General features: G+C 47.0%; 1 protein-coding gene across 3 annotated transcripts in view; it reads right to left on the bottom strand.

Annotated features, from left to right (window-relative positions):
* Positions 1 to 4,132: 4,132 nt before the first annotated feature.
* Positions 4,133 to 24,270, bottom strand: part of LOC143973740 (uncharacterized) — a 65,976-nt gene continuing 45,838 nt past the window's right edge. For all 3 annotated transcript variants that reach the window (XM_077474578.1, XM_077474576.1, XM_077474577.1), the window contains one exon: positions 4,133 to 7,424. In XM_077474578.1, coding sequence (XP_077330704.1) covers positions 6,579 to 7,424 — 846 coding nt within the window. In that variant the 3' untranslated portion in view covers positions 4,133 to 6,578. The remainder of the gene's footprint in view (positions 7,425 to 24,270) is intronic.

Genomic DNA, 24,270 nt, shown 5'->3' with positions numbered 1-24,270 from the left:
ATATACTTCCTATAGAGACTTCCATACTGAACTGGAAAAACAGAGCCCATATATACTTCCTATAGAGACTTCCATACTGAACTGGAAAAACAGAGCCCATATATACTTCCTATAGAGACTTCCATACTGAACTGGAAAAACAGGACCGTATATGCTTCCTATAGAGACTTCCATACTGGGCTGGAAAACAGAGCCCATATATACTTCCTATAGAGACTTCCATACTGAACTGGAAAAACAGGACCCATATATATACTTCCTATAAAGACTTCCATACTGGGCTGGAAAACCAGAGCTCATATATACTTCCTATAGAGACTTCCATACTGAGCTGGAAAACCAAAGCTCATATATACTAAAGAAACTTCCATACTGGACTGGAAAAACAGGACTCCTATATACTATAGTCTTCCTTACTGGACTGGAAAAACAGAGCTCATATATATACTTCCTATGGAGACTTCCATACTGAACTGGAAAAACAGGAGCCATATATATACTTCTTATTGAGATTTCCATACTGAACTGGAAAAATGGCTCATATATACTTCCTATAGAGACTTCCTTACTGGACTGGAAAAACAGAGCCCATAAAAAGTATCTCACAAAAGTAAGTACACCCCTCACATTTTTGTAAATCTTTTCATGTGACAACACTGAAGAAATGACACTTGTCTACAATGTTAAGTAGTGAGTGTACAGCTTGTATAACAGTGTAAATTTCTTGTTCCCTCAAAATAACTCAACACACAGCCATTAATGTCTAAACCGCTGGCAGCAAAAGTGAGTACACCCCTAAGTAAAAATGTCCAAATTGGGCCCAAAGTGTCATTATTTTGTGTGGCCGCCATTATTTTCCAGCACTGCCTTAACCCTCTTGGGCATGGAGGTCACCAGAGCTTCACAGGTTGTCACTGGAGTCCTCTTCCCCTCCTCCATGATGACATCGCAGAGCTGGTGGATGTTGGAGACCTTCCCCTCCTCCACCTTCTGTTTGAGGATGTCCCACAGATGATCAATAGGGTTTAGGTCTGGAGACATGCTTGGCCAGTCCATCACCTTCACCCTCCGCTTTTTTAGCAAGGCAGTGGTGGTGTTGGAGGTGTGTTTGGGGTGGTTATCATGTTGGAATACTGCCCTGCGGTCCAGTCTCTGAAGGGAGGGGCTCATGCTCTGCTTCAGTATGTCACAGTACATGTTGGCATTCATGGTCCCCTCAATGATCTGTAGCCCCCCAGTGCCGGCAGCACTCATGCAGCCCCAGACCATGACACTCCCACCACCATGCCTGACTGTAGACAAGACACACTTGTCTTTGTCCTCCTCACCTGGTTGCCCCCACACACGCTTCTCACCATCTGACACCAAATACCTTTATCTTGGTCTCATCAGAGCACAGGACATGGTTCCAGTAATCCGTGTCCTTAGTCTGCTTGTCTTCAGAAAACTGTTTGTGGGTCTTTCTTGTGCATCATCAGTAGAAGAGGCTTCCTTCTGGGATGACAGCCATGCAGACCAATTTGATGCAGTGTGCGGCGTATGGTCTGAGCACTGACAGGCTGACCCCCCACCCCCCCTACAACCTCTGCAGCAATGCTGGCAGCACTCATACATCTATTTCCCAAAGACAACCTCTGGATATGACGCTGAGCACGTGACCTCAACTTCTTTGGTGGACCATGGTGAGGCCTGTTCTGAGGGGAACCCGTCCTGTTATACCCCTGTATGGTCTTGGCCACCGTGCTGCAACTCAGTTTCAGGGTCTTTGCAATCTTCTTATAGCCTAGGCCATCTTTATGTAGAGCAACAATTCTTTTTTTTTTCAGATCCTCAGAGAGTTCTTTGCCATGAGGTGCCATGTTGTACTTCCAGTGACCAGTATGAGAGAGTGAGAGCGATAAAACCAAATTTAACACACCTGCTCCCCATTCATACCTGAAAAATGGCTAATTGGGCCCAATTTGGACATTTTCACTTAGGGGTGTACTCACTTTTGTTGTCAGCGGTTTAGACATTAATGGCTGTGTGTTGAGTTATTCTGAGGGGACAGGAAATTTACACTGTTATACAAGCTGTACACTCACTACTTTACATTGTAGACAAGTGTCATTTCTTCAGTGTTGTCACATGAAAAGAGAGAAGAAACGATTTACAAAAATGTGAGGGGTGTACTTACTTTTGTGAGATACCGTATACTTCCTTACTGGACTGGAGAAACAGAGCCCATGTATACCTCCTATACAGACCTCCATATTGGACTGGAAAACCGAGCAGGGGTCAGCAGTCTGCGGCACACGGGCCATGGCGGGCATGAGAAGCCATTTTGAGTGGCACTTGGAAGATTGATAGTCATCTGTCTACAAATTTTTTTATTAGGATTTAATTAAAAATGAGTTGTCTAGTTCATAGTATGGTGAGTTTACCAGATGTAAGAATGAAAAGTAACCATACGGCACGCTATGGTACACTTGGCATGCCGGCTGTCTAGTGCCAGTACAGTAAACTGCCACTTGTCATCTATTTATGAAAAAAAATTGCTGGAGGAATATCACAAACATTTGGCCAGTCGCAGAGGCGTAACTAGAACCGTCAGGGCCCCCCGATAAAAGAAAACATGAAGGATCTGAGCCGGGGGCCCTTCCCACTGACCCTGGGGCCCTTTACAGAGTCCCCCCTTACATCAGAGTTCCCAGCACTCTCAGAGACCCCTGAATGAGGGCTTCCACTTTAAGGTGCAGGGGAGGAACTCTGCGGACCCTGATGTAAAGGGGCACTTTGCAGACCCTGAAAGAAAGGGGAATGCTGTGGACTCCGGTGTAAAGGGAAACTCTGATGTAAGAGGACTCCAAAACCCCCGTGATACAAAAAGACGCCACCTGCTGGTGGTAAGTAAGGCTTGTTTTTTTTTTCTCGGTTTATCCTTGGGTTTGTTTGTGACTCCAGAACCCCCCTTTACATGAGAGTTTGCAGAGTTCCTCTTTACCAAAAGATTACTCCTGCACTGTGATATAAGGGGGGAACGCTGGGAACTCTGATGTGGGGGGGAGCTCAGGTTACCAGAGTACCCATTTATATCAGATTTCCCCTTTACACCAGAGTCTGCAGAGTGAATACACTAAAGTAAAGTGGTTCACTGATGTAAGAGGGGACTCTCATTTTGGGGGCCCCCCCACTTACCTTAGGTTCTTCACCCTGCCTTACATCAGGGACCCCCCCCCCCCCACAGAGTGACTGACTGCCCCACAGACTTTGCTCCATCCTGTGTATGGCGCTTGCAGATTTTCTCATAACTTTTAAAGCGAATGCAAGGGGAGGGGAGAGAGGAGGCCTGGGGCCCACTACAGTGGCAAAGCACCAGGGCCCGGTGCCAAGTGAGACCTTTGCAATGCTGGTAGTTCCGCCACTGGCCAGTCATAATGAATTCTGTCTGTATTTTGCTTAATACAGTGATTTCCTGTGATCGCCATCCTCATCTAACAGGCCATAATGGCGCTATTTTTCCTCAATCAGAAAAACATCTCACTGGGGGCCCCTAGATGGAGCTGGCGATCATAGGAAATCACCGCGATAAGCAAAATATGGTCAGAATTTGTGACGACTGAGCAAATTTTTTTACAAGTAGACCCATTCCGCCTCTTTCACATAGGCTTCAAGACCCTTATACCGTGGATGTGTTTTTTTTTCCAGCATCTGTTGACTCCATTCAATTCCATTAGGACACAGGGCTCCATGGACACAGCCATTCCACCTAATGTGATACCCTTTATGGCAATAACAAATAGCTACACTTAGGTGGTGGCGCCCTCTCTCTTTTGATTGATTTGTGGATGAGTGAACCCAAACGCACACTGTGTGTGTCCTAATGACTGGGTTGTCTGCACGTAGCACCTGTAGTCTAGGGGCAGTGATGGCACACCCAGATGTTTTTGGAACTACATTTCCCACGATGCTCAACTACACTGCAGAGTGCATGGTCATTCACTTGGGCGCTGAGGTCCATGTACCATGAAGGCCCTAGACCAGTGATGGCAAACCTTGGCACCCCAGATGATACCCATCACTAAGCCATGGAGGGAAACACATTGGGGGCATGGCCTGGTTGGTGTCCAGCGCTGAGGATGACCACTCCATTCATTGCAATAGGACACCATAGATGTATAACTTCCAGGAGTCACCCTTCCTTCCTTAAGCTCTTGGAACCCCAGATGTTTTGGGGAATGTAGGTCCAAAAAATCTGGGGTGCCAAGAGGTTTGAAGGCTTCCATGCTGGACCCAGGGAAGTGATGGGGAACCTTGGCACCCCAGATGTTTTGGAACTACATTTCCCATGATGGTCAACTACACTGCAGAGTGCATGAGCACCATGGGAAATGTAGTTCCAAAACATCTGGGGTGCCAAGGTTCACCATCACTTCGTTGGGTTTAAGGAAGGAAGGGTGACCCCTGGAAGTCGGACATCTATGGTGTCCTACTGCGATGAATGGAGTGGTCATCCTCAGCGCTGGACACCAACCAGGCCACGCCCCCAATGTGTTTCTCTCCATGGCTTAGTGATGGGTTTCATCTGGGGTGCCAAGGTTTGCCATCACTGGTCTAGGGCCTTCATGGTACATGGGTCTCAGCTGAAGTGAATGAGGTCTTATTGTGAAAAGGGTTGCTGACTCTTGGTCTGAAGGCTTCCATGCTGGACCCAGGGAAGTGATGGTGAACCTCGGCACCCCAGATGTTTTGGAACTACATTTCCCATGATGGTCAACTATACTGCAGAGTGCGTGAGCATCATGGGAAATGTAGTTCCAAAACATCTGGGGTGCCAAGAGTTTAAGGAAGGAAGGGTGACTCCTGTAAGTTATACATCTATGGTGTCCTACTGCGATGAATGGAGTGGTCATCCTCAGCGCTGGACACCAACCAGGCCATGCCCCCAATGTGTTTCCCTCCATGGCTTAGTGATGGGTATCATCTGGGGTGCCAAGGTTTGCCATCACTGGTCTAGGGCCTTCATGGTACATGGGCTTCAGCGCCCAAGTGAATGAGGTCTTATTGTGAAAAGGGTTGCTGATTCTTGGTCTGAAGACTTCCATACTGGACCCAGGGAAGTGATGGCGAACCTTGGCACCCCAGATGTTTTGGAACTACATTTCCCATGATGGGCAGCACAGTGGTGTAGTGGTTAGCACTTTCACCCAGCAGCAATAGGGTTGCTGGTTCAAATCCCGACCACGACACTATCTTCCTGGAGTTTGCATGTTCTCCCTGTGCCTGCGTGGGTTTCCTCCGGGTACTCCGGTTTCCTCCCACACTCCAAAGACATGCTGGTAGGTTAATTAGACCCTGTCCAAAAAAATTGGCCGTATGTGTATGTCAATGTTGTAAGTGTGTCGGGACCCTACAGGTTAAAGGACCGCATAAAAGCTGCAGATGGACACCGTTGGCAAGAAAGCGCCCTGAGGCGATTCAGTTCGCATAGGTAGCGCTATACAAGTCATTCATTCATACCCTGCAGAGTGCATGAGCACCATGGGAAATGCAGTACCAAAACATCTGGGGTGCCAAGAGTTTAAGGAAGGAAGGGTGACCTCTGGAAGTTGGTCATCTATGGTGTCCTACTGCAATGAATGGAGTGGTCATCCTCAGTGCTGGGCACCGACCAGACCATGCCCCCAATGTGTTTCCCTCCGCCCCCTCCAGAGCTTAGTGATGGGTATCATCTGAGGTGCCAAGGTTTGCCATCACTGGTCTAGGGCCTTCATAGTACACGGGCCTCAGTGCCCCAGTGAATGAGGTCTTATTGTGAAAAGGGTTGCTGACTCTTGGTCTGAAGACTTCCATGCTGGACCCAGAGAAGACAGTGGATTTATGCACAGGAGGATGTGGGGGCTCATTCAACACCAGAACACATGGAGAAATACGTTGACCTCTGCTACAGACATTTTTAGAGTCTCCATCCTGATTGGCAAAATGCTGTTTGGCACACCCAGAATGCAGCATGCAGGAGCAGGAACACGCTATATGGAAGAACTATGGATTTTCCCCTGTCCGTTCATTCTTTCTCAGCTGGAAAATACAGGACAACGTGTCCAGAGCGATGGGGCCCCAGGCACCCTCTCAGTCAGGGGTCCTGCAGTGCTATGAGAAGTATGGCAGCTCCTTCCAGTAACCAGAGGGGTGCGCCGTCTCTTAGGTGGACCTCCATATAGTATAAGGGGGAGATGTGACTGGTGGAACCTCCTACCTGCACAGCCAGTATCATATATAGGAAAACATTCCACCTGTATATTATCAGTATTTTCTCATCCGTCTGTAACTGAAAACTGTCAATATGGAATATGAAATAAATCTTTATCTGCTATTCAAGTTACAGTTGAGAACGCCTCTGCTGGGAGGCAGCTCCGGGAAGCACTGATATCTCCAACAACGGGATTGGTTAATGCTTCAAAGCACGCACAGAAGGCTTCTCATGCGGTTTCGTGTCATTAAGGGTGGAGGGGGATAAGTGCTTGCAATGCTCACACCTCCACTTAGATTGTAGAAGCGCAGGGGGAGGGACTTTGCAGTTTTCAGCGGCAGTTTTTGATCTAATACGGCACCACTGGCTGGTAGAGCGATGGCGGAAGCTTGTCGCTCTTGCGTCTGGTGCGCAGCTGTTCGTTCAGCCTGTTGCGCACCTCGCTGTGATCACATTTGCGCAGACTGAAGTGGCGCTCCACGATCGCCATCACGCGCTGCTTGACGTTCAGCGGGATCCCCTTCCTGCCCCGCAAGCCGTCCAGGTTGACGCGGTTCACCCAGCTCTTATAGATGTCGAAGGGGATGAGGGCGCGGAAGACGAGAGCCGCGAACCTGCCCGGCTTCCCGGCGCTGCGGGCCAACAGCGTCCACTCCTTCTCCGTGCTGAGCGGATGCACTGCGATGTTGGGTAGGCGCTCTCCGGTCTGCAGGGAAGCGTACTGGGGGAGTCTGTAAAAGGGAAACTCGGGGGAGGGGCTTGGCTCCGGCTCCTCCTCCTCTCGTTTGATGGTGGTCGTGGGTAACATATCGTCTTCCAGGTCAGGAGAATTCCTGTACAACCAGGAAAGGCGATCGTGTCTCTGATCGGAGACTGTGTCTAGAGGGGATCTGTAGGCACAATGTAAACTGCTCTCCGGGGAGGCCCGGCCCGGTTCTGTACACTGCCGCTCCTCGGGGGTCTGGTTCCACAACGAACAGCGATCCTGGGCCAGAGCAGCGGAGGGCTGCGGAGGGCCGACACTGGACGAAGCATTGGCGGCGCCCATCATTTCCTTCAGCTCCTTCATTTCTTGCATCAGGTGGTCCATCGCGGCTCTCATGCAGTCCCTCTCGTTCTGAGCGCGGGCCGCGCTTTTGCGGCACCGCCTCAACTCCCGCAGTACCTGCTGCTGGATCCGACCCGGCCTTGTGTTCTGCCACCATAAAGAAGAAAAAAAAACAGCAAGAATTAGACTTGAAGGGGCAACATTCAAATGACAACAAGAGAAACTGAAATATAAATATGGTTCAAAAGGAACAAAATTGTTTGGGATTCATTTTTTTCTCTTTAAATGGCCATATTTGCCAGCCATGTTTCTTCAGAACCTATGTAGGATTATCTTCCTTTTAGACTTGCTGATTGGGGGGGCGGGGGGTCTAAAAGAAAACCAATAGATTCCAAACCCGAGCAAATCAATGACCAAAAAACAAATAAACTACAATAAAGATCTTCAATTAATGCTACTGTATAGTAAGAAAAAACAAAAAAACTTTAAAGTACCCTCGTCTTATATATTTGAAGAAAAAAAAATGGATGGCAGAGACTCTAAGGCAACTATGGACTTTCGTGGTACGGCAAGAACTTACATAAACTCTCATATAAAAATATATAAATTTATTAGAAAAATACAAAAACACAATTAATAGAACAACCCTTCAGAACAAGGTATGGACAATACACATAGACAAATCTCCATAAAGGAACTGGAACAGTAAGGCGTATATTTAATCATCCACAATAGGGGAGGACAAAATGACGATCGAACTGATTCAAACTCAACATGTTTCGCGCAGTAACCGCTTCTTCAGGAGTAAAGTTCACAGGAGATTATATGTAGTTGTCTCTATAAAGAATAAACATTCAAATAATTAAGTATACAAATCAAAAAAAAAATTATATAATTTAAATAGAGGTGCTACAAAAGACTGAATACATAATCTAACCCCCTCTTATTCCTCTGCCACAGAGGGGAATATAATAGACAATCTCTATGATGCACACATAATTACATAAGATGGAATTATGAGTCTTCTGCCACTCACAGACAAAGGCCCATGAAGGATAGTAAAAAATAAATAAATCGAGCTTACCATAACAAATCGAACAAAATGTCAATATAGATATATGATAACTTATCAATAATACAGACCTATAATCATTTCATAAAAAAAAAAAAAAATGTATTCAAAAATATGGTGGCGTGGCGGTGGGTGGGTGGCAGATCTCCAAAAGACGATAAAAGGAGCCACAAAGCTGGCTGGCTTTTGTTAATGAAAGTATTATATGTCTGTATTATTGATAATGGGATTTTTATATACAGCTTACCTGTAAAATCCTTTTCTTGAGAGTACATCACGGGACACAGGAGCTTCATTACATAGTGGGTTATATAGGCACCTCTGGTGATTGGACACTGGTTGACCCTAATTAAGGAGAATTCCTCCCCTATATAACCCCTCCCATCTGGGAGGCACCTCAGTTTTGTAGCAAAGCAATAAGAAACCACGTAAAACCCAAGAGGGGCGGGAGCTCTGTGTCCCGTGATGTACTCTCAAGAAAAGGATTTTACAGGTAAGCTGTATATAAAAATCCCATTTTCTTGATCATACATCACGGGACACAGGAGCTTCATTACATAGTGGGATGTCCCATAGCAATGCTCAGATTGAGGGGAGGGAGACACAGATCATAAACATAGACCGCCAGGGACCTGAGGACCTAAACTGCAGCCTGCAGTACACTGCGCCCGAAGGCGATATCCTCTTGCCCTCTGACATTCACCTGATAGAATCTGGTGAATGTGTGGACTGATGACCAAGTCGCAGCCTTACAGATCTGAGCCAGGGAGGCCTGGTGATGCACTGCCCAAGAAGCACTGACAGCCCTAGTAGAGTGCGCTTTCACCTGAAAAGGAGGAATCTTCCCCTTTAAGCCATAGGCCTGAGAAATAACCTGTCTGATCCACCTTGAGAGAGTGGACCCTGACCTGCCTGACCCTTTCTGGGGCCTTCCGGCAGAATAAATAAACAATCAGTTTTCCTTATCTCCGAAGTTGCTTGAAGATAAATACTGATTGCTCTAACCACATCCAAAGTGTGTAAAGACTCTTCCTCTGTGGACTGAGGGTCCGGAAAAAAGGATAGTAGGATTACATCCCGATTCAAATGGAAACCCGAAACCACCTTAGGTAGAAAGGACCTGTTGGGACGCATGACCACCTGGTCCTTATGGATAATTAAATACGGCTCCTTACTGGAAAGAGCTGCCAACTCTGATACTCTTCTAGCCGTGGATATGGCTACTAAGAAGACCAGCTTTTTAGTCAGGAGAGCTAAAGAAGCCAGCTGCAAAGGTTCAAATGGTTGCCCCTGTAAGGCCGAGAGAACCAAATTCAGATCCCATGGGCATACCGGAGGTTTAACTGGCGGTTTTGTCCACATAGCCCCCTGGATAAAAGCCCGTACCAGGGAATGTGATGCAAGCGGTTTTTGAAAAAATACCGACAGGGCCGAAATCTGCACTTTGATAGTGCTTATGGCCAAATTCATTTCTAGGCCTGACTGGAGAAAGGCCAAGATTCTGCTAATGACATACCTTCTAGGATGCCATCTCCTGGGTTCACACCAGGAAACATATGTCCTCCAGATCTTGTAATAAATACGCCTGGAGGCCGGCTTTCTGGCATTGACCAGAGTAGAAAGGACTGGCCCCGAAAGGCCACGGTCTCTCATAATGTGGGTCTCAGCAGCCAAACCGTCAAATTCAGACTGCGTAAAGCAGGATGGTAGATTGGACCCTGTGAGAGCAGATCTGGCCGGAGAGGAAGGATCCATGGCCTGCCTACTGCCAACTTCATGATTTCTGCATACCATGGTCGCCTGGGCCAAGCCGAGGCCACCAAAAGGACCGACTTCGTCTCCCTCTTGACCCTTCCCAGGAACCGCGACAGTAGCGGGCTCGGGGGGAAGGCATAGATCAGATTGTACTGATCCCAGGGAACCGTCAGAGCATCTGACCCCTGAGCAAGTGCATCTCTTGTCCTTGATACAAACTCGTCCAGTTTCCTGTTGAACCTGGATGCAAACAGATCTACGTCTGGAGTGCCCCACTTGTGACATATGTTCTGAAACACGTCGGGGTGCAGAGCCCACTCTCCTGGGCACAATTGCTGGCGGCTGAGAAAATCCGTCTGCCAATTCTCCACTCCTGGGATAAAGACTGCAGAAAGACACGGAACATGCTTTTCTGCCCAGACAAGTATGCGATTCACCTCCTTTTGGGCCACCAGACTTCTGGTACCGCCCTGGTGATTGATATAAGCCACTGCGGTGGCATTGTCGGACTGAACCCGAACCGGGAAACCTCGCAGTCTGTAAGACCACTCTATGAGTGCCATGTAAACTGCCCGAATCTCCAAGATATTTATGGGCAGTAGACTTTCGGTCGCAGACCATTTCCCCTGCGAGCACGTTCCCTCCAATACAGCTCCCCAGCCTGTCAGGCTGGCATCTGTTGTGATAATCTTCCATGAGAGAGGAAGAAAAGTTTTGCCTTTCAGCAAATTCCTGGTTTGTAACCACCAGACAAGACTTTTGCGTGTCCCGGGGGATAAACGCATAGGAAGATCCAGGGATTGGGGCTTCCTGTTCCAAGCCGCAAGGATGCATCTTCGCAGAGGCCTCGAGTGGAACTGGGCGAATGGGACGGCCTCGAAGGAGGCGACCATCTTTCCCAATAGTCTCATGCACAACCGAATGGAGGAAGATCTTCTGCCCAGAATCAGGCGCACCAGATCTCCGATGGCCAAGGCCTTTAGCCTTGGAAGAAACACCCTGCCCTGAGCGGTGTCGATAATCATACCTAGGTATTCCAACCTGGTAGTCGGTTGTAGGGACGACTCTTCTAGGTTTATAATCCAACCTAGGCGTTCTAGATGTTCTAGCGTTTTGGTGACGCTGCGACTTAGGAACGCTGCAGTTCTCTCCATGAGAAGCAAGTCGTCTAGATAAGCCATGACGGCTATACCCTGAACTCTTAAGATTGCTAAGAGAGGGTCCAGAATCTTTGTGAAGACTCGAGGGGCTGTAGCAAGCCCGAACGGCAAGGCCACAAATTAAAAATGGCGCCGCTCTACCGCGAACCTTAGAAATTTCTGGTGTGCGGGAAAAATTGGCACATGGAGATATGCATCCTTGATATCTATTGATGCCATGAATTCTCCCCCATGCAGGGAGGAGACCACAGTGCGGATTGACTGCATTCGGAAGGTCTGGATGTGTAAAAACCGGTTCAGATCCTTCAGATCCAGGATAGGTCTGACACTTCCATTTGGTTTTGGAACGGTGAAGAGATTTGAATAAAACCCTGAACCCTGATCTTTCGGGCTCACTTCTACTATCACACCCTGGGATAGTAACTGATCTAAGGCCAGAAATAGCGGTTTCTGCTTTACTGGATCCTTGGGGATCCTTGACCTTAGGAAACGAGAAGGTGGAATCTCCTGAAACTCTAGCCTGTAGCCCCGAGATACTGAAGAGATCACCCACTTGTCCTGAATCTCTTCCCGCCAGGCGCCTGCAACTGCAGGAGCCTTCCCCCCACTCTGCCGAGCAGGGGCGCCCCTTCACAAGGAGGTTTTGGGGGTCTGCTTGGCAGGCTTTCGCCCCCAAGTCTTTTTCTGTCCCTGGGCTCGGCCTTGAACCTTTCTAGCAGAGGAGGACTGAGAAGGCCGTCGCCACTGTTTAGAGCTTGATGCTCTTAAGAGAGAGAGAGAGAGCACGCCTGAATGAAGGACGTTTGCTCTTTATGACTGGAAGGAGAGTAGACTTACCTCCTGAAATATTTTGGACGAATTTATCTAATTCTTCCCCAAACAAACGCTCCCCTTTAAACGGGAACCCAGTCAAATGCTTTTTGCATGACAGCTCAGCAGCCCAATTCTTTAGCCATAGAGCCCTTCGCATGTGAACCAACATGAGGGATAAACGTGATGCTTGTTGAACAGAATCCAAAATCGCATCAGTTATGAAACACAGGATGTGAGGCAATTCTGCATAATTTTCTACTTCCTCACTGGGAAGGAGTTCAAACATCTGTTTAACTTGTTCCGTGAGAAACTGACACAACCCCACGGCTGCGACTGTAGGTTGCACCACAGCGCCAGCCATGGAAAAGGAGGCTTTTTAATAAGGTTTCCAGCCTTTTATCAGTTGGATCCTTGAATACCTGCGCATTATCCAAAGGACAAGTTAGGTTTTTATTCACACAAGAAACAGCCGCATCGACAGATGGGACCCCCCATTTCTTGGTGAAACTTTCCTCCACAGGATAATGCATAGAAAACCTTTTGGGAGGAGTAAACAGTTTATCGGGATGTCCCCAATCCTCATGCATCAATTTATCCATTAAAGGATGAATTGGGAAGGAACAAGCAGTCTGTGGGGCTTTCCTGACTCCCAGGGAAGAGACAGAGGATGTAGCGACTTCAGAAGCCGGCATTCTGAATGTGGTACGCACCAATTCAGTATAATACTGCACCTGCTTTCTGAGTGCCTGGGAGGAGGGGACTATCTCCTCTTCCTCTGACTCATCCGACTGCTCATGATCCCTTATCCAAAGATAGGGATCCCTCCTCATTTTCAGAACAACTATCTGAGAGAGGGATTTCAGCAGAGGGAGGGGATCTACCCCTTTTCCTGCTATCTTTTAGGGAAGCAGAAATAAAATTCATGATTCTCCCTTCAAAACCCTCCAATGTAGCCCTCAGGGAGTCCTCAGTGACATATACCGGGGCTGCGACATTAGGAGAGGCTGCAAAACCTGAAAGGGGCACCGACTCGTCTTGAGAGGCTGGCTCCAGTCTTGCAGAGGGGGATGGTAATTTACAGGCACTTTTGGAACCCCTGGACCTAGGCGGTGACTTGCCAGTGCTCTTATTACCTCCCCCTGAGACCCTCTTACGAGGAGACATAGTACTAGGCTACAAAGCAGAGGTACTAGTACAAGTGCGATCACTGTTGCGCTAAAAGTCTCACAATAAATCAATATATGCTTAAACTGCACAACCTGATGCTGAGTAGGTGTCTTAAGGTTTGCCTGGATCCAATCCCCACGGATGCTTACAGCCCACAGCTCCTGTGTGTCCAGTTACAGTCCCCTGACGCTCTGGGCTTTTTAAAAACTGCCGCCTGGCGCCTGCGCAGTACAGCGCCGTGCACACTGACATGAACGGCTCGCAACCACACCCCCCCTCCTCCATAAGGCCGGGAGCGCGCCCGGCGCGCGTGCATGCGTCCGCGCGCGTGCACGAGGACCGCGGAATCCAGGGGGGGATGAGAACCCAAAACGGAGCAGCGTGGGACCCCTGAACTGCGTGGGACCCCTGTTTACCTTCATCTGTGGCAGGGACTGTAATGGAGACGTGAGTAGCTGGAGAAACCAGGCTTTCACTGAGCGTGTTTGTATTGAAAGGCATGTAAGTATGCATCAGGCTGCTCTTACTCCCTCTAGTGGTGGAAACCAGGTAAGACATACAACTACTCACAATGAAGAAATCCATTCATATATTTAAATATACAGGATGACTTCCCTTACCTGTCCCCGCCGCAGGAATTGCTGAATCAGACCAATTCCAGCCTTCACCCATCACGGCGGGTATTGTTAGCCAACCTTCAGGTATATCTGGGGTTCTTACGAAAAGATCCTCCCACCTGGGCCATGTAGAAAGCTCTGCCAGAAACTTTCGGGCGCTCTGAGTAAACAGTACCCCAAGTCTGGTTTTCCCAGAGCCCAGTCTTCCAATGGAGAGGACTTACAGGCAAAACCTCGCTTCTTCGGCAGACGAGGCCCGGGTACCATACCATCTTGGGAGTCAAATATCGGCCCGGGGTATGGATCCGGTTTGTTGTAGCCCTTCGGCCCTCGCAGGGACCTGCATAGAGCTAAGTTTTACGTGACCATCACCCAGACACTGGTGAAAAAACTGAGGTGCCTCCCAGGTGGGAGGGGTTATATAGGGGAGGAATTCTCTTTAATTAGGGTCAACCAGTGTCCAATCACCAGAGGTGCCTATATAACCCACTATGTAATGAAGCTCCTGTGTCCCGTGATGTATGATCAAGAAAAGTTATTATCATATCTATTTATATATCTATATTGACATTTTAGTAAATGTTGATTGACATAGATATCAATTTTGTTTCTTTCTGACAGCGAGTATACTTATTTTCCGTTTGTGTATCTTGTCCTGGCACCCACACTCGCCCCGGGAATTTGCACCTTGGGGCTTTTAGACGTCCCCTTGATTTGTTGGATTTGGTTATGGTAAGCTAGATTTTTTTTTTTTTACTATCCTTCATGGGCCTTTGTCTGTGAGTGGTAGAAGACTCATAATTCCATCTTATGTAATTATGTGTGCATCATAGAGATTGTCTATTATATTCCCCTCTGTGGAGTAAGAGGGGGTTAGATTATGTATTCAGTCTTTTCTAGCACCTCTATTTAAATTATATTCACATAATTATTATTTGTTATTTTTTTTGATTTGTATACTTCATTATTTGAATGTTTATTCTTTATAGAGACAACTACATATAATCTCCTGTGAAAATGTACTCCTGAAGAAGCGGTTACTGCGCGAAACATGTTGAGTTTGAATCAGTTCGATCGTCATTTTGTCCTCCCCTATTGTGGATGATTAAATATACACCTTAATGTTCAGTTCCTTTATGGAGATTTGTCTATGTGTATTGTCCATAATTTATACCGTTACATGACCATATCCACTGTCACTACCGAATAAATCCAAATAGTGGCAGTGGGCCCCTCTGAAAGAAATAAGTCCTTATGTCACTCCTCAGAGTCTACAAGGCCGAAGCCGTAGCTAACATATAGTCAGAAAAAAAAGAAAGAAAAGAGACTTTTCCCCTGCTGTTGTGTCCCGCTTTTAACTTGCGTACCAACAGCAGGAAAAAAGAAAAGTAGCTACCTTAGGTTTTGGTGAACACATAGGACATTTGATTAATATCAAAAATATTTTTATTTCTTTCTATACATAAAACAATAAACCTTGATTGAATTGCATCAATCGATCCTAGATGTTTATAGAGACAACTACATATAATCTCCTGTGAACTTTACTCCTGAAGAAGCGGGAACTGCGCGAAACATGTTCAGTTTGAATCAGTTCGATCGTCATTTTGTCCAGTATGGCCTTACTGTTCAGTTCCTTTATGGAGATTTGTCTATGTGTATTGTCCATACCTTGTTCCGAAGGTTGTTCTATTAACCACTTTCAGACCGGACCATTTTGCTGGTAAATGACCAGAGGTCTTTTTACAATTTGGCACTGCGCTGCTTTAACTGGTAATTGCGCGGTCATGCAATGTTGTACCCAAACAAAATTTGCGTCCTTTTCTTCCCACAAATAGAGCTTTCTTTTGATGGTATTTGATTGCCTCTGCGATTTTTATTTTTTGCGATATAAACGTAAAAAGACCGCAAATTTTGAAAAAAAATGATATTTTCTACTTTTTGTTATTAGAAAAATCCAATAAACTCAATTTTAGTCATACATTTAGGACAAAATGTATTCAGCCACATGTCTTTGGTAAAAAAAAAGTCAATAACTGTATATTTATTGGTTTGCGCAAAAGTTGTCACATCTACAAACTAAGGTACGTTTTCTGGAATTTACGCAGCTTTTAGTTTATGACTGCCTATCTCATTTCTTGAGGTGCTAAAATGGCAGGGCAGTACAAAACTCCCCCAAATGACCCCATTTTGGAAAGTAGACACCCTAAGGAAATTGATAAGAGGCATGTTGAGCCCATTGAATACTTTGCTTCTCCTGAGTACGGGGATACCACATATGTGGGACTTTTTGGGAGCCTAGCCGCGTACGGGGCCCCGAAAACCAAGCACCGCCTTCAGGCTTTCTAAGGGCGTAAATTTTTGATTTCACTTCTCACTACCTATTACAGTTTTGAAGGCCATAAAATGCCAAGATGGCACAAAACCCCCACAAATGACCCCATTTTAGAAAGTAGACACCCCAAGCTATTTGCTGAGAGGCATTTTGAGTCCATGGAATATTTTATATTTTGCCACAAGTTGCGGGAAAATTACAAACTTTAATTTTTTTTTTTATTTTTTTTTCACAAAGTTGTCACTAAATGATATATTGCTCACACATGCTATGGGCATATGTGAAATGACACCCCAAAATAAATTCTGCTGCTTCTCCTGAGTACGGGGATACCACATATGTGGGACTTTTTGGGAGCCTAGCCGCGTACGGGGCCCCGAAAATCAAGCACCGCCTTCAGGCTTTCTAAGGGCGTTACAGTTTTGAAGGCCATAAAATGCCAAGATGGCACAAACCCCCCCCCCAAATGACCCCCTTTTGGAAAGTAGACACCCCTAAATTTAGGGGTACACTAGTGAGACTAGGTAATAAATGGCGGGTGCCCTGAAACTATAAAAAAAATAACTAACCAACCAGCGTCACCTGTAACAGTTATATGGTGATCACTGGTGAAAGGGTTAACTAGGGGGCAATCAGGGGGCTTTATGCGGTAGTATATGGGGGTCCCTGGCGCTATAAAAAGCTGCGGCGAACCTAAATACCTACCTGCCTAACTAGCATCACCTGTGACACTAATACAGCGATCAGAAAAACGATCGCTTATTAGGCTGGGTTCACACTGGAGCGATGTGGGAACGCCACGAATCCGCGGCGGGTTCCCGCATCGCATGCCTCCCGGCGGCAGTTCACACTGCCCTATGCGAACTGCTGGGAGTGTCAGTGAAATGTTAATGAATGAATGAATGAATGAAATACTTATATAGCGCACAATGCGAACTGAATCGCCTCTAGGCGCTGTGGCGAGCTTTGATCATCTGCTAAAAGAGGAAGGTCTTGAGTTTTTTCCTAAAAGCCAGGTGATTTTCTTCCAGGCGGATGTTGATTGGTAGAGCATGAATGACACCCCCAGATCAGTTCGCATATCGCAGTGCGATCTGCAAACTCGGATCGCATGGTGTGAACACCCATGCGATCCGATTCTGCTGCGGTCCAAAAAAAGGGTCCCGTGCGAGTTTGCGGCGGGTGCGGCGGGTGCGACGCGAATTCAGCCATACTATCTGTATAGCTGAACTCGAATCGCACAGAGATCGGATGCGATTTGCATTGCAGTGCGGTGTGAATCACATCCGTTCTCATAAACCGCTGCAATGTGAACCCAGCCTTAGTGACACTGGCGACGGGGGGTGATCACGGGGTTAAACCTTTATTGGGGGGGTTAGGGGGGTACCTTAGAACTAAAGGGGGCTAACCCTAACTGCCCTAACAGTTATTACAGTCACAAATGACACCCGCCGGGTGATCAGGGGGTTAAACCTTTATTAGGTAATAAATGGCGGGTGTCCTGAAACTATAAAAAAATAACTAACCAACCAGCGTCACCTGTAACAGTTATATGGTGATCACTGGTGAAAGGGTTAACTAGGGGGCAATCAGGGGGCTTTATGCGGTAGTATATGGGGGTCCCTGGCGCTATAAAAAGCTGCGGCGAACCTAAATACCTACCTGCCTAACTAGCGTCACCTGTGACACTAATACAGCGATCAGAAAAACGATCGCTTATTAGGCTGGGTTCACACTGGAGCGATGCGGGAACGCCAGGAATCCGCGGCGGGTTCCCGCATCGCATGCCTCCCGGCGGCAGTTCACACTGCCCTATGCGAACTGCTGGGAGTGTCAGTGAAATGTTAATGACACCCCCAGATCAGTTCGCATATCGCAGTGCGATCTGCAAACTCGGATCGCATGGTGTGAACACCCATGCGATCCGATTCTGCTGCGGGCCAAAAAAAGGGTCCCGTGCGAATTTGCGGCGGGTGCGACACGAATTCAGCCATACTATCTGTATAGCTGAACTCGAATCGCACAGAGATCGGATGTGATTTGCACTGCAGTGCGGTGCGAATCACATTCGTTCTCATAAACCGCTGCAATGTGAACCCAGCCTTAATGCAAAAAAAAAAAAGCAATTGGTGTCACTGTGACTGGGGGGGCAGGGGTAATTGGGGGGTGATCGGGGGGTAAAGGGGGGGTGTGAGTGTGCCTGGCATGTTCTACTGTATGTGGGGTGTGTTGGTGCAACTCACCGAACCCCTCTCCTCGGTGCCGGAACGAAAAATACCGACACGGAGGAGAGATTACATCACTTCCTCTCCTGTGTTTACATTACAGGAGAGGAAATGATGTCACGGGACATTTTCATTCGTCGGGAGCGATCGCGAGGGGGTGGCCATGAATGAATGGCCGTCCCCTCGTCCGGGATCGCTCCCGAACGAACACCGACCGCCGCAGGCACCGGGCGGGGGCCCGATCGGGCCCCCGACCGGCGGGCAGGCAAGGACGTACATGTAAGCCCTTATGCCTGCCCGTGCCATTCTGTCGATGTACATCGTCGTGCGCCGGTCGGCAAGTGGTTAATTGTGTTTTTGTAGTTTTCTAATAAATTTATATATTTTTATATGAGAGTTTATGTAAGCACTTGCCGTACCACGAAAGCCCATAGTTGCCTTAGATTCTCTGCCATCCATTTTTTTTTCTACAATAAAGAGCTGCGTGTTGTAAAAGTGTAAGAAAACACCTCTGATGTGAAAAAAAAAAGGAACCACACTCTTATATTATAAATTGCATATCATAAATCACTATAGTAAACAAACAAATAAATAAATACATCTTCATTTGAATTATGAAAAATACATAAAAATTGTGAAGTCCATGTATAGATTCCAATAACGTCCTCAGTGAGTATAGGAAAGATTCCTCTCCACCCGCATGCAGACACACTGTGCACTCACCAGACTTCATCGACCCCCTATTACAGGGAGTCAAATTACGCATATGGGAAAATCCAAGACGTCATACATGAGGTCACAGGAATTAATCCAAACCGCTGCCATCATCCATTCAATATATACCCCGTTTCCCCTAAAATAAGACCTAGCGTGATTGTCGGTGTTGGCTGCAATATAAGCCCTACCCCCTCAAATAAGCCCTACCCTGTTTCCCCCGAAAATAAGCCTTACCCTGAAATAAGACCTACTAGGGCTTATTTGGGGGGGTAGGGCTTATATTGCAGCCATCACCGACAATCACGCTAGGTCTTATTTTAGGGGAAACAGGATATATATAAAAAATGACAAAAATTACGTATCTCAAACACCACCCAACGCCGTTTCGTCAGCCTACGTCTGACGTCTTTGGGGTTTACCCCCCCCCCATTCCTATACAATACATGCTGATCCCGGTCTTCTTTGATGTAAGTGCAATACAACCTTCTTTTTTAAATAAATGAATTGAATTACTGCATCATGCGAGTGTTCTTTCCTCTCCCTCTCTATATGGCAAAACTGGAGCCTTCAATTACGCTATCTATATATATATATATAGAATGGATGATGGCAGCGGTTCGGATTCATTCCGGTAACCTCATGTATGACATCTTGGATTTTCCCATATGCGGAATCTGACTCCCTGTAATAAGGGTCAACTGAGTCTGGTGAGTGCATAGTGTGTCTGCATGCGGATGGAGAGGAGCCTTTCCTATACTCACTGAGGGCGTTGTTCACGTTCCGCTGATGGGGGTCTGCCTGATTAAAAACAACAGGCCCTCTGATGATTGGTCGCAAGAAATCATGTGATCTAGGCTGCCTAGGCTAGGTGCTATTTTCCAGCTTGCAATTAATAAATGGACATCCCTTAGCATGATGCTCCATAACATCCCCCTCTGAGAGCTGGCAAGGGATGCTCTGCCATGGTGGCCTTTCAATCCCCACAGCTCTGATCCCCTCTCACAGTTGATCATGTGATCCCTACTGCAGGTAAAATAAGTATTGAACACGTCACCATTTTTCTAGCTAAATCTATTGGTAAAGGTGCTACTGACATGAAATCCCCCCCCCCCCATGTCGGTAACAACCCGTGCAATCCATACATACAAAGACACCAAAACAAATACGTTCAGAAATGAAGTTCTGTGTAATAAAATGGAATGACGCGGGGAATAAGCATTGAACACATGAAGAAAGGGAAGTGTAAAAAGGCATGGAAAGCCAAGACACCGGCTGAAATCTATCAGTAATTAGAAAAATTATCCTGGTTCAGTCTCAACTGATGGCCTATAAAAAGGTGTCTTATTACCAAGGTGTCACAGAACAAACATCTCATGATGGGTAAAAGCAAAGAGCTCTCTCAAGACCTTCGCAACCCTATTGTTGCAAAACATACGGATGGCATTGGTTACAGAAGGATTTCTAAACTTCTGAATCTTCCAGTGAGCACTGTTGGGGCCATAACCTGGAAGTGGAAAGAACATCATTTAACTATAAACCGGCCATGACCAGGTGCTCCTCACAAGGTTCCTAAAGGCCCTGTACACACGATCTGACTTTTTGACAACATGCAAACGAGATGTTTTAAGGCAACATCCAACCGCGTGTACGCTCCACCGGACACACTTTTTCGGGTTTTCATCTGACTTTTGTTGGCTGTGCAAACGGACAAACTTTTTCGACAACATAAGTCCGATGGAGCAAAGTCCGATCGTGTGTATAGAAAACCATCGGACTTTACAAACAGGAATGATCAGAACCAATGCAAAAGATCAGACAACAATACAGAAGTTGACCAAAGGTGGCGGTAAAGAGCAAAAAAAAACAGGTGATTTGGTGACAGTTGGCTGAAAAAGTCCGATCGTGTGTATGCAATACAAGTTCACGGCCAACGCCCTTTGTACAAAAGTCCACGGGAAAGTTTGTATAAAGTCCGATTGTGTGTATGAGGCTTTACAGAGGAATGAAAAGAATCAGAAGAGTTGTCCAAGAGCCAAGGACCACTTGTCGAGAGCTTCATAAAGACCTGGAATTAGCGGGTACACAATAAGTACTGCACTCACCCGCCATGGCCTGTATGCACGCTCACCACCATGCAAGACTCCATTGCTGAAGAAAAATCATTTTGAAGCTCGATTAAAGTTTGCTGCACATCATTTAGACAAGCCTGTGAAATACCGGGAGAATATAGTCTGGTCAGAGGAGACCAAAATGGAACTCTTATGGATGCCATAATACACACCCAGGGGCCACTCGGACAATGCCCGAGGGCCCCCGGGCCACTAGGGGGCGCCATCAGGGTTGCCAGCCTCAGTAAAACCAGGGACAGTATGTAAAAATCTGTGGTGTTTTTTTTACATCTGTCTCTGAAATGTCCCTTACCGACATCATTTTGGTCTAAAAATCCTGAGATTATAGCTGCCCCACCTCTCCAGTACCTTCTCAGCCAATGAAAACATGTCTGTGTATACTGTGTGTACATGTACGTGTATACTGTGTGATTGTATACTGTGTGGCCTGGGGGCCCCATGAGTTGTCAGTCCGACCCTGTACACGCCATGTTTGGAGGTCACATGGCACATCACCCCAAAAACACCCCCCATACCAACAGTGAGGTTTGGAGGTGGGAACATTGTGGTGTGGGCGGGGCTGTTTTTCAGCAGACGGTACCGGCAAACTTCATATCATTGAAGGAAGGATGAATGGAAAAATCGGACCAAGACATTCCTGATATAAAATCTGCTGCCATCAACCAGGATGGTGAAGATGAAACGAGGGGGTGGACATCCCAGGAGGACATCCTAGGAGGACATCCCAGGAGGACATCCCAAGAGGACATCCCAGGTGGACATCCCAGGGGGACATCCCAGGGGGACATCCCAGGAGCACATCCCAGGTGGACATCCCAAGAGGACATCCCAAGAGGACATCCCAGGAGCACATCCCAGGAGCACATCCCAGGAGGACATCCCAGGAGCACATACCAGGAGCACATCCCAGGTGGACATCCCAGGAGGACATCCCAGGGGGACATCCCAGGGGGACATCCCAGGAGCACATCCCAGGTGGACATCCCAGGAGGACATCCCAAGAGGACATCGCAGGAGCACATCCCAGGAGCACATCCCAGGAGGACATCCCAGGAGGACATCCCAGGAGCACATCCCAGGAGCACATCCCAGGAGCACATCCCAGGTAGACATCCCAGGGGGACATCCCAGGTGGACATCCCAGGAGGACATCCCAGGAGGACAATCATCCCAACACACAAAGCCAAGGAAACTCTCAATTGGTTTCAAAGAAAGAAAATAAAGCTGCTAGAATGGCCCAGTCAATCGCCTGACTTGAATCCAATAGACATCCCAGGAGGACATCCCAGGAAGACGTCCCCCATGACATCCCAGGGGGACATCCCAGGGGGACATCCCAGGAGGACATCCCAGGAGGACAATCATCCCAACACACAAAGCCAAGGAAACTCTCAATTGGTTTCAAAGAAAGAAAATAAAGCTGCTAGAATGGCCCAGTCAATCGCCTGACTTGAATCCAATAGACATCCCAGGAGGACATCCCAGGTGGACATCCCAGGAGGACATCCCAGGAAGACATCCCAGGAAGACATCCCAGGGGGACATCCCAGGAGGACATCCCAGGGGGACATCCCAGGGGGACATCCCAGGGGGACATCCCAGGTGGACATCTCCCAGGGGGACATCCCAGGAGCACATCCCAGGAGGACATCCCAGGGGGACATCCCAGGGGGACATCCCAGGAGGACATCCCAGGTGGACATTCCAGGTGGACATTCCAGGTGGACATCCCAGGAGGACATCCCAGGAGCACATCCCAGGAGCACATCCCAGGGGGACATCCCAAGAAGACATCCCAGGAAGACATCCCAGGAGGACATCCCAGGAGGACATCCCAGGTGGACATTCCAAGTGGACATCCCAGGAGGACATCCAAGGAGGACAATCATGCCAACACACAAAGCCAAGGAAACTCTCAATTGGTTTCAAAGAAAGAAAATAAAGCTGCTCGAATGGCCCAGCCAATCGCCTTGAATCCAATAGAAAATCGATGGAAAGAACTAAAGATCAGAGTTCATAGAAGAGGATCACGGGACCTTCAAGATCTGTAGACTGTGTGGAAGAATTGGGCCAAAATCACACCTGGGCAACGCATGCGACTCGTTCCTCCATACAGGAGACGGCGCCTTGAATCCGTCATCACCAACAAAGGATTTCGTACCAAGTATTAAATACATTTCAGTTAGCGGGTTTAATACTTTTTTCTCCCCCGCGTCCTTCCATTTTATTACACAGAACTTCATTTCTGAACGTATTTGTTTTTGGTGTCTTCGTATGTATAGATTGCACTGGTTGTTACCAACATGTGGGGGAAAACTTCATGACAATAGCACCTTTCCCAATAGATTTACCTAGATTTTACCCGCTGTACGTCCGCTGCGACACGCGTAGGGCGGAGGCTTCATTGACAAAACTGAACAATGCCCAACACAAAAAAAAAAAAAAGAGAGAAAATTTCCCCAGGGACTATACAGGTGGGGATCTGAATATATGTACAACGGTAGTACAAAAGTAATACATTTTATTAGAATAGTATACAAATAAACACATTAAAAAAAACAATATATTGCACAATTCATACAGATAAATCTATAGATCATGATATGGAGGGCTCTAGAATATGAGACCATGTACACCGGAGGTGGCCTCACATTCATATTCTCCTTCTCCAGTAAGAAATGAAAGGCTGGGGTCACCTTTTGTAAAAAACAAAAACAAAAACAAATGCACGTTAAAAATGTGCATTTATTACAGTGCCTTGAAAAAGTATTCATACCCCTTGAAATTTTCCACATTTTGTCACGATACAACCAAAAACGTAAATGTATTTTATTGGGATTTTATGTGTTGGACCAACACAAAGTGTCACATAATTGTGACGTGGAAAGAAAATTATAAATGGTTTTCACATTTTTTTTTACTAATAAATATGTGAAAAGTGTGGGGGAGGGGGGCATTTGTATTCAGCCCCCTTTACTCTGATACCCCCTAACTAAAATCTAG

Source organism: Lithobates pipiens, unplaced genomic scaffold, assembly GCF_037356315.1.
Source record: "Lithobates pipiens isolate NorthernLeopardFrog02 unplaced genomic scaffold, aLitPip1_a1.2 Scaffold_94, whole genome shotgun sequence".
NCBI lineage: Eukaryota > Metazoa > Chordata > Amphibia > Anura > Ranidae > Lithobates > Lithobates pipiens.
The sequence above is the reverse complement of the archived record's forward strand: the minus strand, read 5'-3'. Positions and strand labels throughout refer to the sequence as shown.